Here is a 13,703-nt window from a genome sequence, read left to right on the forward strand (position 1 = left end):
AAGTCTAGCTTTTCCCTAGCAAAGAGAACAGTTTGAGACCTCCCTTTGAGTTTTCTTCCACCTGCACATCCATTACTTACATTTTTTTCTCTCTATGGGCCTGGGAGAGGTGAATCCCGTTCAGATAAATTCAGTGATTCGTTTAAATTCATGCAGTATGTGGTAGTGCTGAGGAAACTGACCAACCAACCAATCAGTTGAGCAAAACCACTGTTTTCTCCTGACTTCCAGGTCCTTTTTTGCCATCAGTGTATCTTTTGTCTTTTTTGGGGAGCACAGTTCACAGCCTTTTACAATGCACAAAGAGTGAAGAGTAGTAGCCCGTGTCACTTTCTCTTTTGCAGATTCTTAAAGAGGACCTGATACTTTGAATGAGAATATTGCCATCATGAGTCAACAAGGTTATGTTGCAGCTCCTCCATATTCCCAATCCCAGCCAGGAATAGGAGGCTTTTCTGCAGGTTTTGGACCACCTAATTCTTCACTTCATTATGGGCATTATGGGGACCCTAACTCCTCATACTCAGCACCTCAAGCAGGTATGAATTTGGCTTAAAATGTGTTTTCAGAGTCTACTTTTCTCTGAAGGCATTTTGCATTTCTTTTTCTTACTTGTGTCAGCACAAAATACTGCAACAGGATCCTGCACCAGCTTTGTCTGTGTTACTGTTGGTGCTCAGATGTCAATGTAAGATGCACGTGGTAGTGGGTGCATAACCATGTGTGAATTCCATTGGCCAGGAAGCAAAAGCACCAGTGCTTAATGCTGTGTTATGAGTAATATCTAATACAGACAAATATAAAAGGGGTGATTTCTGGGAACAGAGAAATGTTTCCTATGTGTTAATGGCAAGCACGCTCTCGGAGATGGGTTGTATTGTTCACAATAGGACCTTTGTCCTACTGAATTCTTGAGCAGAAACTTGCCTATGAGTATGAGCTGGTGTTCTCCTACTCAAGCTTGCTTACTGAGTTATGTATTTGGATAATGCATGGTGAGTAGAGCCCGTCTGCTTTCTAACCACTCAGGGGACAATTGCTTTCTGTGAGGAAGGGCACCCTGGGCACAAGCAAATTACAAGCAAAGGGGATATTTGCTTTGTTTCTACCAGGGTAATTATGCTACAGATAGTGTAATTGTCATCCAACAGATAAATATGGCTGTCTTTGTCTTTCCTTCACTTTTCATTAATTTTAGATTACTGATACATGACTTCAGATCTTTCAAGAAGTATAATGTATGAGTATATGGGGCTGAAACTTAAAAGAAAAAAATAATTCGAGAGGATGGAATTAAAGCTCATTTTGCTGTATCTAAGTCATGCTGGTCTGATTTCAGTAAAGCCAAAGTGGGCATGCTAGACTGGTGAATTGGGGCTGCGGAAAATATCTAAAGAGTAAGGTTTCCTCTTCCCTCTCTAAGTCTACTAATATACACAGCCAAGGTAGGGAGGCAGGAAGAAGGACCATCTCAGTATTTTGCTTGATGTCAGAGGGGAAAATTAGTTAAAATAGTAAAGATGTCTGAAGTATTCTCTAAGCCATGTAAAAAAAGTATTCGTTAAATTTTTTAATATCATTCAGATCATGATAAGTCACATTAAATTTAGTATTTGAGATGGTGGAGTAGGGTAATGACAGAACTAAGTATCCAGGCATATCGAGATTTTTTTTAAATACTCTGTGGTGTCCTTGATTTTTGTGTTATCATGAAAACACAAAAAAGAAGAAATTTTGCCCAGTTTCTTTTAAAAAAGCAACTTCTAAAAAACTTCTAAAAAGAAGAAGTTTCTTTAAAAAAAGAAACTTCATATTGAAGACAGCAGAAGTAGTGTTACCTTAATCCAATGCTGAATGTAGTCAGAAGATAGAACTACTTCTGGTAAGTGGCTTATTGGAATACTTGGGAAAAATACCAGTTTTGGTACTAAACAAATTTTTGATGTTAGAGTTGTTTAAAGGCAAATAATTCAAGAAATACAGGTTGAAAAGCTGTTTATTCAGCCCTGCTGTTTACATAAATGGTAGTCTCTTCACAGTTGCTGTTCTAGATCTGAATTAAGAACCATTTTTAGCATAGGTTCACAAGTTGTACATATGGAGGCCTTTTTTATTTTATTTTATTTTTTTTGTGTAAAGGTTGTTCCAAGTTTTCTTTCTGACCATGGTCTCTAAAGTCAAAGGGACCTCTTGGCTCTACCTATAAAGATGCTGGGTGACAGGGAATTACCAGTATCCCACATTGAATTATAGGGTCTCTTTGTTCATTCTTGGTTCTTTCTTACTGTCCCTCTTGGTTTCTTTTGCTGGAAGGTTACCGACTACTACTTGCTGCTTTTTTACCGTCTGTTCTTTTTCATATCTGCTTCTAAAGCTGACCAGAAATACGTCCTTTCTTCTAGAGTCACAGAATGACTGAGGTTGGAAGGGACCTCTGGAGGTCATCTGGTCCAACTCCCCTGCTCAAACAGGTTCACCTAGAGCCGGTATTCTTATTGCTAGAGCAGAGCCATGCACTTGTGTTTCTTGGCAATCTTGTGCTCTCTTACAGGCTTCTTACATAAAAGTACTTCTTCTTTTGCAGGTGTGTCAAAATCAGCTGTGCCTTTTGGATCTTCAGCTCCTGTTGGGCCTCCACCACCTGGTACACATCAATTCAGCCAGACCAGCTTCCAAAATGGGCCCAGTACACCAGGGCAACAGCCACATAGGTGACTTTCAAGAATTAATACACAAGAGCTAAGCTATTTGACATCTGTTACCTCTCTTCGGCTGCTTCCCTGACTTTTAAGTATGGCATCCCTTTTATCTTCAGCAGTTCTGACTTACTCCAGTTCTGAATTGGATCTCCTAGTTGGGTTCCCTGTGCCTGTGTGATCTGTAATCTCATTAAGTTCCATTTTACAGCAGGCCAAGTCTTTATCACGTACTGTTTGTTTTATTTTTAATTATTCTTTCTTCTTGATCTTAGACCCATTGCTTCAAAGCAGCAGTAAGGTGTTTAAGTGCTGTTTGATATAGAATTTGCATTATTTTTTTCCTTCACTTTCTGATAACTTAATTCTCCTTCCTTGTGAGGTACCAAGAAGTTGTTATTTAAAAGCTCATAGTTGCCAGCAAGTTTTCACTAGATGCTAGTGCATGTCTCTCTATCTGTAGTTCCCACACACATACCGCTGCCTTGTTAGGATGTCTTTGCTTCATTGTTGTGGGATCACGGTGAAGGCTCCATAGGGTACTTGAAATTTTATAATGCAATTTTGTTATGCTCTCTCAGATAGATGACTGCTACTCATTTGCTTAGGTCTGAGATCAGCTCTTCATAGTCAGTTTGAAGTGTTGTTGTCCTGTCTCCGGAGCTTACAGGAAGAAGTGAAGGAGACAGGAGCAGGGAAGGGAGAAAACAGGGACAGGTTGAAGCTGTAAAAAGAAATCTTGGAAAAATGAGGTGATAGCCAAGCTTTATTATGGAGTGGTTATATTGCAGGTAGTGGGTAAATCTGCTTAGCTCTTTTATTTAATTCTGTCGAATGTTAATTGTTTTGCTCACCTCCCCAGAGTGGCAAAATCAGTTTGTGCACCTATAGCTATTTTAGTTTTGGTGAACCTGACAGTATTTAACTGTCATGTCAACTTGTTGTAGTTGGTTGCAGTTTTAATCTGCTTCTGTGCTTTTTTAGCAGTTGTATAGTTATTGGTGTTCAAATAAACCCATGTGTATGTTTTATTAGGCATCAAAATAGGGAAGCCTGTGTTGACAGTGTGTTATCACTGTGTGAAGGAGGACCCAAAGAGACTGGTGATCAATTGTAAAAGACAATGTACTAATGCATAGGGAGAAGTGGTTGTTGTCCTGAAGATGAAAAGCCAAGGTGGACAGAGTCAAGTTGACATGACCAGCTCAGCAAAATGGTTATTCTCTTTCCTTGCTTCCAGTTGTTGCCCTGACAGCTGCACGTCTACTGTTTTTAACCTGATCCTGTTTTATTCCTGAATTGCTGAGAGCCGCTATTCTAGGCCAGGAAATTTCCACATCAAAATGTCAAGAAAAGTGAATTCTACTTCTCTTGAAATAGCTAGGTCCCTCCTCAGTTTTAGAAGTGGTCGTATGAAAATCAGTGTAGATCTCTGGGAGACAGCCTGAGATCTTACTTTTTTTTTTTAGTGAAATAGTCTGATAGAAAGTATCTTTATAAGCCATGTGTGTGTTACCGCTTTCTTTACTTCTTTTTCCTGCCTTCATGCTTTTCCATATCTGATATCATGAAGCAGTTTTTACCTACCTGCATCTTCTTTTTCCCTCTGCTACAGGGAACTCCTTGTAACAGTTTCTCACTTCATTTTTGTCTCTTCACAGATTTTTCTCCTTATCTTCTTCACCCATCCCTGGTAGGAATTCTTCCTTTTTAGGAACTTGTGTTTCTTAATCTTCCAGCTTTCATACAGTTGTTACCACTCTCTCTTTGCCGTGGCATACTCACTCTTCTTTGTTTCTAACAAGTATGCAAACAAACATGTACTGTCTTTTTTTTTTTTTAAATAAGTGTGTAATCTCTCTGTGCTTCATGACTATTGTAATACAAGTATACATTTTTTGATCAGAGTGTGAGTAAAGTCTCTTAAGAGTTTGGTTGTCCTAACTAATTGTTTCAGCACCACCCTTGAGAAGTTATGAGATCTTCTAGAATTATGATTGGTTGCTGTAATTTTTTGCATAACTGCACTATTTTTTTGCTTTAGGTTTCAAGGCCCTCCACCTCCAAGCAATACAGGACCTTCCTACCCTCCCTACAGTCATCAGTCACAACCAGCCTACCCAAATACTGCGTCCACTTCATCTACAGCACAACTTGCTAACCAGGTCAACAGCATGCAGATAAATAGCTATGGTAATCAATTTTATCTGATCTGATTGACTTTTTCTCAGTTAAAGCTATTAGGACTATGATAATTAGAAACTTACCGAACTTCTGTATAAACAGAAAAATGAAATCTTTGGCCACTATCATTTGCTCCAGTTCTTAAATTTTTTTAATCTTATCCTATTCGTTAAATCAGTATTCTTGGGTTAATTCTGAATTGATGTTTGATGAGCATTCTGTAAAAGTCAGTTCTCTTACCAGTCATTTCTCAAATGGCTTGGTGATCCTGTCAGTAACAGCCAAGGCATGAGCAATAATATGCAGACAAGGTTTCATTTTTCTCAGCTTTTTAGAGCTGCTGTCTGTTTTGAAATTATTTTATTCTTTTTTGTCTGAATCTAATAGTTTAGTTTTTCATCTAAATTTATCTGTGTTTATTTTGAGGTTAAAACATCTCAAACTGAAGCTGTGAGGTAAAGATGTGATCATATGATTCTTCCATGTAAATTACTTCTCACCACTGATTTTCTGTGTGGTTGTATCTGCTTTTCCTGAGTATTTCCTGGTGAAATTTACCATTTCATTTAAAAGGAGTGGCACTTAGTTAGCTGCTTGTTTTGCTGAGGCCAGTGTGTTGAGGAAGATGAGTTTTTAAAGTGCAGATCATTTTGGCGGTTGATATCTTTGTAAGAGATATGTAAAGGCAAACTTTTCAGTTCAGGCTGTGTTGATACTGTGTCACTGTTCCTACTCTGGCTTTATGAGCTGCTGATTTGACTTGAATGGAACGTGCATAACTGCCATGGGTCTGACCCTCTGGTTGTACAGTTGCTTGTGAAAACTTACACATTCTTCACCTTAGAAAAATTTATTTGGCCTCAAATTCAACCTTGAGGTATTGAACTGCAAGTGCACAATTAACTCAAACCTTTTTATACTGGATGAGGTGTGGTGCAGCACTTCTGCAGCACTTAATATATAGCAACTCATACTTTCTAGAACAGAATCTTCTTTTCTTCCTGCCTTCCTTAAATTGCCTTCAGCAATAATTATATAAAATATAATGTTCTTATCTACACGCTGGAAGGTTGAGAGACCCTTCAGACCACAGAAGACATGGATTCTTTACAACTCTGCCTCTGTGTTGGGTTTTGTTCTTCTGATCTTTCCTTAGCTATAAGTCAAAGTTGGTGTAACTTTTAGGTTTTGTAAAGTAATAAGTATTTACAGATTGTAAGTCTCAAACCTCCCCTCTATTTCCAAGGCACTCTTAATTCTAATTGGACACTGGATTTTATAAACAGCAATTATTCTTCACCAGTGTGTACAAAATAGTTCCCACATGTTTCATTTTTTAGCATCAAAACCAGAATCTGGTTGTAAACTAGATAAAATGAGTGGATTTATCTTCCATTGAACCTGTCATGGTGAAATGCAAATAGCAGACCAACAAAAACATGCTACATAAAAGAAATTGATTATTAAGCAAAAAGTTGTTTCACATTATGAAATTAAATATTATTTCAAAGGCAAATAGTGATTTATGTGTATTCTAATCAGGAATTGTCAAAGGCTTTCTTCCCTCTCTCTTTTCCCATCCACCCCAGCTGTAGGGCTTTATTGACACTAGAGCCAAAAGAAATAAAATTGAATGTCTGAATCAGTTCAGATCGAAACTATGAGGTCAGATTTGTTGGGTGAACAGGCATTCGGAATCCCCGTAATGCAGGACTGTCTGTATGGGATACAGTATTGCCTATGTGTTGTGAATGTATTGAGCAAAAGTAGAACTCTTCCTCACAGAGTTAGCGGGTTATAATTTTTGACTCAGCTGACCTAGTTTCTTGCTCAGGTCCTGGCACTACTCCGAGTTCTCGTGCATCTTCTGGACATCCAGCATCTTTTCAGGGTCCACAACTACCACCACCACCACAGCAGCAAATCACTTTACCGCCTGGATCACAGATTCCTCCACCAGCAAATAATGTTAATGGCCTTTGTGCTCAGCCGTCATTGTCTCCTATGGCCAGACAAGATGGGATCCCTGGACCTGTCCCCCCAAATCCTAACTTGCAGCAGCTTTCAGGACAGCCTCCAGGGCCTGGATATCATCCTCAGCAAGGTAAGGAAGGATGTTTGTTATGTGATCAAAACCAAAACCTGCATGGAGAATCACTGGTGGAACTGTGACCGTTCATGGTTGATGTTCTGCTGACTTGGAAAAAACGAAAATTTAATCCTCTTTTCATAGAATGGAAAGATTTGCATTGGCAGGCTATGCTTTTGCTCAAAAGTTTAGCATTCTGTTGAGACTAACAAGAAAAAGGAGATTAATTTGCATCAGGAACAGCAGTATTTAGTTAGTAATGGATAAAGACACAACATACTTACAGTCTGTAAAGGTATAAGTTGCTCTCTGTCTTACAGTGCTGTCTGTCATAAGCAGCTTTCAAAAATGCTTTACTATAGCAATAAAGTGTTGTAACTGGATACAATTATTTCATCTGACATAGGTGAGTAAAACAGTTACTTTGACAATCAAAAAGCCAGCTAACTAGACCAGTTTGCATTGACTGATGTTAGGGGAGAGATTCTCACAAATGTAATGGTCAGGTTTGAGTTTGAGTTTCTACTAACCGTCTTTCTTGACATGTACTTGAAAACTTTGGAGCCAAAATTGTCACACCTAGTCTTATGCTTACCTTGCTTACCTTTAAAACACAGACTGCATGAGCCAAAGTAATCCATTTTTACTTGCTGAAAACAGAAGGGAAGGAGAAGTTGCATTTAGCTGAGTAAGAATGAAATCCGTGGCAAAAGTTGATGTTAAAAATTGATAACGCAACTCAAATACTTTAAATGAATTATCATTTGTAACTCTGCAGGGAACTATGGTCCTCAGGTGGCAGCGTCTCAGCTGTCTTATCCTGGTGCTTTTCCTGGGGGTCTGGCACAGCTCCCAGGTCCACAGCAGAAGAAGCTTGATCCTGACTCTATTCCAAGCCCAGTAAGTAATGTGGCACTAATTTTTTTATTAAAGTAAATTTCTGCTGCATTTAAGATAAAGGAATGACAGTGGTACTATTGTGTTTATTTTAGTTGGTAGGTGTTTTTTAATAACACAAAATTGCACTTACGTGACTTGGTTCACAAAATGTTCCAGTTTTTGCAGTTTCTTAATTACATGCAATTTTACACTCTGTGCTGCCAGTTTTGGATAAATTTGTGCATAACGTTAGTTATGAAAAGGCTTTATAACTTTATCTGACATGGGACATACCCATGACTCTAAACACTTGAGTAGGAATTCTCAACAGGATTCTTAGTGTGACAGTGAGCAGTACTGAAGGATTACTTGCATTGACTGCATCTAGTCACCTTTCCTTTCCACTCTGGAAAGTTTGAAGACTGAAATTTAGTAACAGATAGACACCTAAAGTAGGATTTGTGCAGAATACAGGTACGTGAACTCTAAAACTGCAATCCTGGAAATGCTGGGAAGTCCCATGTTCAAAAACATGATTTCAAGAGTTTCCTAGGCAACTAGAGTTATTTGCCTGAGCATCCTTCCAGTTGCTGCAGCCTTGTGAAGATTTCAGTAGCTTGGAATATACTTAATGCTTGAGCTTCGTACAGGTTGAAGAAGTTCAGCTGTTGAAACATGCCCAAACATACACTGGTGGGACATTCTTCTTAGAATAGTGTCAGAGAAAGAGAATGGTTGTGTCCATCTTTGTTAAATAGTCTAATTGTTACCCAAAGGAATAGCTAGTCAGATGCAGGCTGCACTTAACTTCTTTATTGAGAATAGCTGATTGAAATAGAGGGAGAAAATGTGCTGAACTTGTGGGGAAAACACATTCTGATGCACACACTTATACTGGTCTTGGCAGTCGTCCAGACAGGTCAAAAGGTCCTCGGAGAGTGGGGATTCTTGAAGCAGGCTGTGTCCTGCAGCTTTGACCTAGAACTTTCTACTTAAAAAAAGTATTAACCACCACACTGTAATCTAGTCTGGGTAAAGGAATCTTCTCTGCTGAGGCAGTGTTGCTGTATAGGAAAGAATTTGTGTTCACCTGGGGTAAAGAAAAAGCATTTGTGTAAAAGCCTGCCACTGTCTAGTGGGGAGCAGCCCTGCTTCCTTAAATTGGTGTGTTCTTCTGTCCTTCTAGAAAAGATTATTTGTTTTGCCCAGTGCTGGTTTTGATGTAAAATCCCCAGAATTTTGGAAAAATACTTGTTGATTGTCACTTAGAGGTTAATGTAACAATTGCAATTGCCTCTGTTAAATGCAATTTTCAAGTTAAATGTAACTGAAAACCGTTATGTAAAAAAACCTGAAGTGAGTGTCTGTATAACTAACAAATTCCCTTAATGAGTCGGTCACTCCTAGTGTTTCAGTATGGTGCTTTTTTCATAGGAAGGATAAAATGATCTTAAGAAAAAAAAAGGGCAGGGGGGGAGAAGGAGGTCTGGCATGAAGTGTGGACTGATGTCTTGTTTCAATTACACATGTAGAATAAACAGCCGTGACTATGACAGCGATGTTAAAATAGGTTAAAAGGTTTGTTTAAGCAGCACAGAGAAGATCAAAATGACGTCTTTAAAAGAAACATGATCTGGGTCAACGTCTGTAAAGGGCAAAAAGCTGATTCAGAATGAGGAATAAGTATGACCATGTGCATTTCTCTTGTTATATTTACATTATATAATTACAGTAGTGTTGCCAGATAAATTCACTACTTATCTGTAGCCATTGCTGATTTATATTTTTCTTACATATGTTAGAGGTTGATGTGTGCTCTCACAACGTTTATGAAAACTACCATCTGTGCTTTGTCAACAATTATTTCCAAGAACAATGATATATTTAGGTCAGCTAATTGCAGAATACCATGGTACATTGATCCTTTGCAGAGCCAAGTCTGAAAGTGATTTGCTTTCAGCAGCCAGCAGACCGCTTCAGAGCAAAACCTTTTTTCCTTCTAATGCAAGAGTTAGCATAAGTATACAAGTCAAGGAGGCAGAGAAAAGTAATCAAGCAGAAGATGTATAACAATCTCTCTGAGGAATGTACTGTATATTTAAATGGCAATACAAAAACTTTATTGGGGAAAAAAAAAAGTTACAGGCCCCAGATTATTTCCAGTGTGTTAGGAAATACCTCTTGGACAATAGACTGTGTGGCTAATTTTTGTTTTCTTCTTTGTTTGCTTTCCAACAGAGGTTTCTGAACTTCCCTAGCTGTTGTTAGAAATTCATTTGCAGCGTAAAGACACAATTCTATGGAATACCAGCAGCGGTGGCAAAGCCAGTTTCAGAAATGCCCTGTCTCTTTCCTCTTGCCTCTCATAGCTGTAGGACTACGCTCTAAACCAGATTGCTGAAAAGATAGCTGCTTTGAGGGAAGAGGAGGAATAATGGTGTCATCTCAGTGACTGGTTTATGGTGTGGAACAAAACACAGCTTTACATAGCTTCAGTTACATCCTGAAAAGTATAAAAATTAAACAGGGACTGTGCAGAAGTGACAGGGGAGGAAGCGTATGGGAAAGGAGTTTTTTCACTAGTAAAGCCAGTTTCATGAGTGTTTCATGACATTACACTGTGAATTGCTATAAACTAGGCTTCAGCCAGAGTAAATCTGTACATGATCAGAGCTGCCTCGTTTTAATAAAAATTTCTCTGATCACTCTCTGTTACTTTCTTTCTAGGAGGAAGCTCACAACATGGTAGTCTGACCTAGGGAATGAAAACCCTGAGCTCTAGTGTTGAAATACTACCTAATGGCTAACAAGGCTTTTAACAAGGAGTTTAAATTGCTGCTTTCTAAATGGCAGTGCTGAAAATGCTCAGCTAGGAAGGTGATCTACTGTGTAGATCATTGTTTATTTCTTAATCACCCTGTGCATGGAGCCTAGTCAGGAGGAATGAGGGCTAAGCCCTCTCACTGTTGCAATCTGATCAATTACCTGTACATTCATTATGAAGAACAGCAGCTGGCACATACAAGAGAGAACCTGGTATATATGTATATATACCTAGTTTGATCTGGGAGGATGGAAGGCCAGATTCAATAACAAGGACTTATTTACACCATCACTCTCCTCAATTTGCTGGCTAGCCTCTCTGGGAAAGGCCTTTCCTCCTAGCAGTCAATACTCTAAACAGCTATTTGTTCACTGTATATAAGTCTTATCCACCCCAGTGTGTAGTGTTACCCCTGAGTTCCAACAGGCAACTGCAGTTGTAAATGAGTTCTGCTGCTCAGCTGCGTGTATAGTTTTCTAGTTAAGTGTCCCAGAAGCCTGTATTGTGGTAGGTTTATAGCACCTCTGTGTCAGACAATGTCAAGTGTTACTCGGTGTAGTTGTTAGCGTGACTGTTTATGAATGTAACTGAATGTATGTTACCTTTCTCATACTGTTCTTGCTTCTAATTCATCAGATTCAAGTAATTGAAAATGATAAGGCCTCTAGGGGAGGGCAGATCTATGCTACAAACACAAGAGGACAGGTTCCTCCTCTTGTCACCACAGACTGCGTAATCCAAGACCAAGGTAACTGTCCTTGTTACTGATTTGGGAATCTTTCTAGGTGAAATAAAACTTCTTTTTTTAAAAAAAAAAAAAAGACTAAAGTCTCAGATTTCTCATCTGAAAATTACGCTCCTTACTCTAAATTGGACATGAAATGGGAAACTCTGTTTAAAGGGGAAAAAAAAAAAAAAAGGCAGCAGAGGAGGGGAAGTGGGAGTTGAATTCTCGCACCTTGGGTTAACACCTCTACCCTTCCTGACCTTTAAAAAGAAAATGAATAGTTGAGACATCTTTTCTTTTTTACTTAATTTTTTTTTAAGGTTTAAATTTAAAGTTGAAAGTCCTTTTTGTATTCTTCTGAAGTTTTAAAAGATGGACACTAGAAGCAATGAGAAACTGTTTAAGATACGTATTTTGGAAAATTCTGTTGAAGTTACAGGGGCAGCATACAAGCTGTCTAATTGACTTAATTTTTTCCTTTGGCCAGTGTATCTGCCTTTGCCTCTGCTTCAAGCCTGGAAGTACAGTATTCCATGTGCTGCTCTTGATGTTTTAATACAGATTAAACTGATGGTATCATTTGTTCCAGCATTAATTTATCAGTGCTTGAATAAACCATATAAAACGTACAAACACATCAAGATTTTTTGCCATTATCTGAGCATGGGGTAATGCAGTTCCGATGAACAAAGAAATTCCTTTCAAGAAACTGAGCAGAGCTGCAGCTTGTGGTTAAAGAAGGCGCATAAGGAAGCCAATTTCTGAACTCCTGTCGCCTTTCAGTGCTCGTCTGCAGTGCACAGCACAGTCGCTCATTGAGGGAACTGAGCTAAGTGTGCTACAAGAAGTGTTGTGGTGATTTTAGCAGACTATATTTTGCAAGATAAATGGCCATGGTGATGTTAACACATAAAATAGTATATCTGTGTTATATTTCCACTGGGGATTTCATCCATATTATTTTCTTTTAAGATCTTAGATATGATACATTTCAAGGTAATCTCTATTGAAATTTTTATTGCAAATAATTATGTTTTTTTTCTTGATATGTTTCAGTCTCAGCTTTAAACTCAGACAGTAAGAAAAAGTTTACCCACAAGGAGGGGCAATGGGCTAGCACTGGAGGAGGACAGATGGGCAGAAGCTTGCATGGGAGGGAAAAAACCATGCATTTAACTTAGCATATGCACTTGTTGCTTTGTTTTGTTTTTTCTGGTTTGTGTTTGGGACAGGCGGGTTTCTTTTAAGAGTCTTTCTTTCTGAATGCTATGTTGGATGTTCTAGGTCACGCCAGCCCTCGTTATATCCGATGTACTACCTACTGCTTTCCATTGTCTTCAGATATGGCCAAACAGGCTCGCATTCCTTTGGCAGCTGTCATCCAGCCTTTTGCTATTGTTCCACCAAATGAGGTAAGGACTAACTGAATATTAGTCCTGTGTTGTTTTGTATCCTAAATATTACAGACTTGTTCTTCTCTGGTTGGATTGGGAGTGAGGGTGTTTTACCTCTGACCATGAAGGAGTAAGACAAAAGAGAGATGGCAGAAGACTATCAGATGCACTTGGGTCGTGATGCAACTTCAAGGGATAAAAATATTTGTTTAGAAAAGGTACAAGTGACGACTGTGTAATCTGAACCACTAGGTGCCTGGTGTGCCCCCAGCTGCCTCTAGTTTATGCCAGCTTTGTCAGTTGCTTACTCTGCTGGAACTGAATAGGTATAAGTAAAGACATTAAAGAGGATGACCCCAAACAATATCTTAATTTTAAGACATGGACAGTTACATCCAAAGCATGACGTTTTTCTATTTTATTCTTTATAAAATAGTTTAATTTCACAACTGAAGAGATAATGGTATTTTCTACTTGGATGGGCTGAGTCACAGAAAGATGACAAATATAACCACCCATTTTTGGCACTCATTTGGAGGCCTTAACGTAGTGAATTCCTTTTCTTACATTACTGTCCTGGTGTGGCTGGGACAGAATCCCAGCCCAGCCGTGCCAGGCAGGCTGTGGGCAGTTTGGAGTCAGCCAGGGCAGCTGACCTGAGTTGGCTGCAGGTGTAGCCCGTACCGTGATGTCGTGGTCATTATAAATGGGGAAGGTTTGCTGAGGACGGAAGCTGCTGTGGGGTTCCTGCTGGGGTTCTGGCTGGTGTCCCACTGGAGTTCCTCCTGCTCCTCCTCTGGCTTCTCCCTGCTCTTGAGGACTGCTCTCCTGGTGATTGCGATGCCTGTCTATTCATTTGGCTGAGTATAACTTTGAATACCTTTGTTAGTGTAAGTGTTGTTTCATTAAA

At 39.1% G+C, this 13,703-nt stretch overlaps 1 protein-coding gene across 2 annotated transcripts in view; it reads left to right on the forward strand.

Moving 5' to 3' along the window:
• The first annotated feature begins 388 nt into the window (after positions 1-388).
• Positions 389-13,703, forward strand: part of SEC24D (SEC24 homolog D, COPII component) — a 51,117-nt gene continuing 37,802 nt past the window's right edge. For both annotated transcript variants that reach the window (XM_086463898.1, XM_009947174.2), the window contains exons 1-7: positions 389-539; positions 2,585-2,711; positions 4,741-4,889; positions 6,715-6,984; positions 7,748-7,869; positions 11,309-11,420; positions 12,684-12,811. In XM_086463898.1, coding sequence (XP_086320024.1) covers positions 389-539; positions 2,585-2,711; positions 4,741-4,889; positions 6,715-6,984; positions 7,748-7,869; positions 11,309-11,420; positions 12,684-12,811 — 1,059 coding nt within the window. The remainder of the gene's footprint in view (positions 540-2,584; positions 2,712-4,740; positions 4,890-6,714; positions 6,985-7,747; positions 7,870-11,308; positions 11,421-12,683; positions 12,812-13,703) is intronic.

Source organism: Leptosomus discolor, chromosome 4, assembly GCF_034619465.1.
Source record: "Leptosomus discolor isolate bLepDis1 chromosome 4, bLepDis1.hap2, whole genome shotgun sequence".
NCBI classification, from domain to species: domain Eukaryota; kingdom Metazoa; phylum Chordata; class Aves; order Leptosomiformes; family Leptosomidae; genus Leptosomus; species Leptosomus discolor.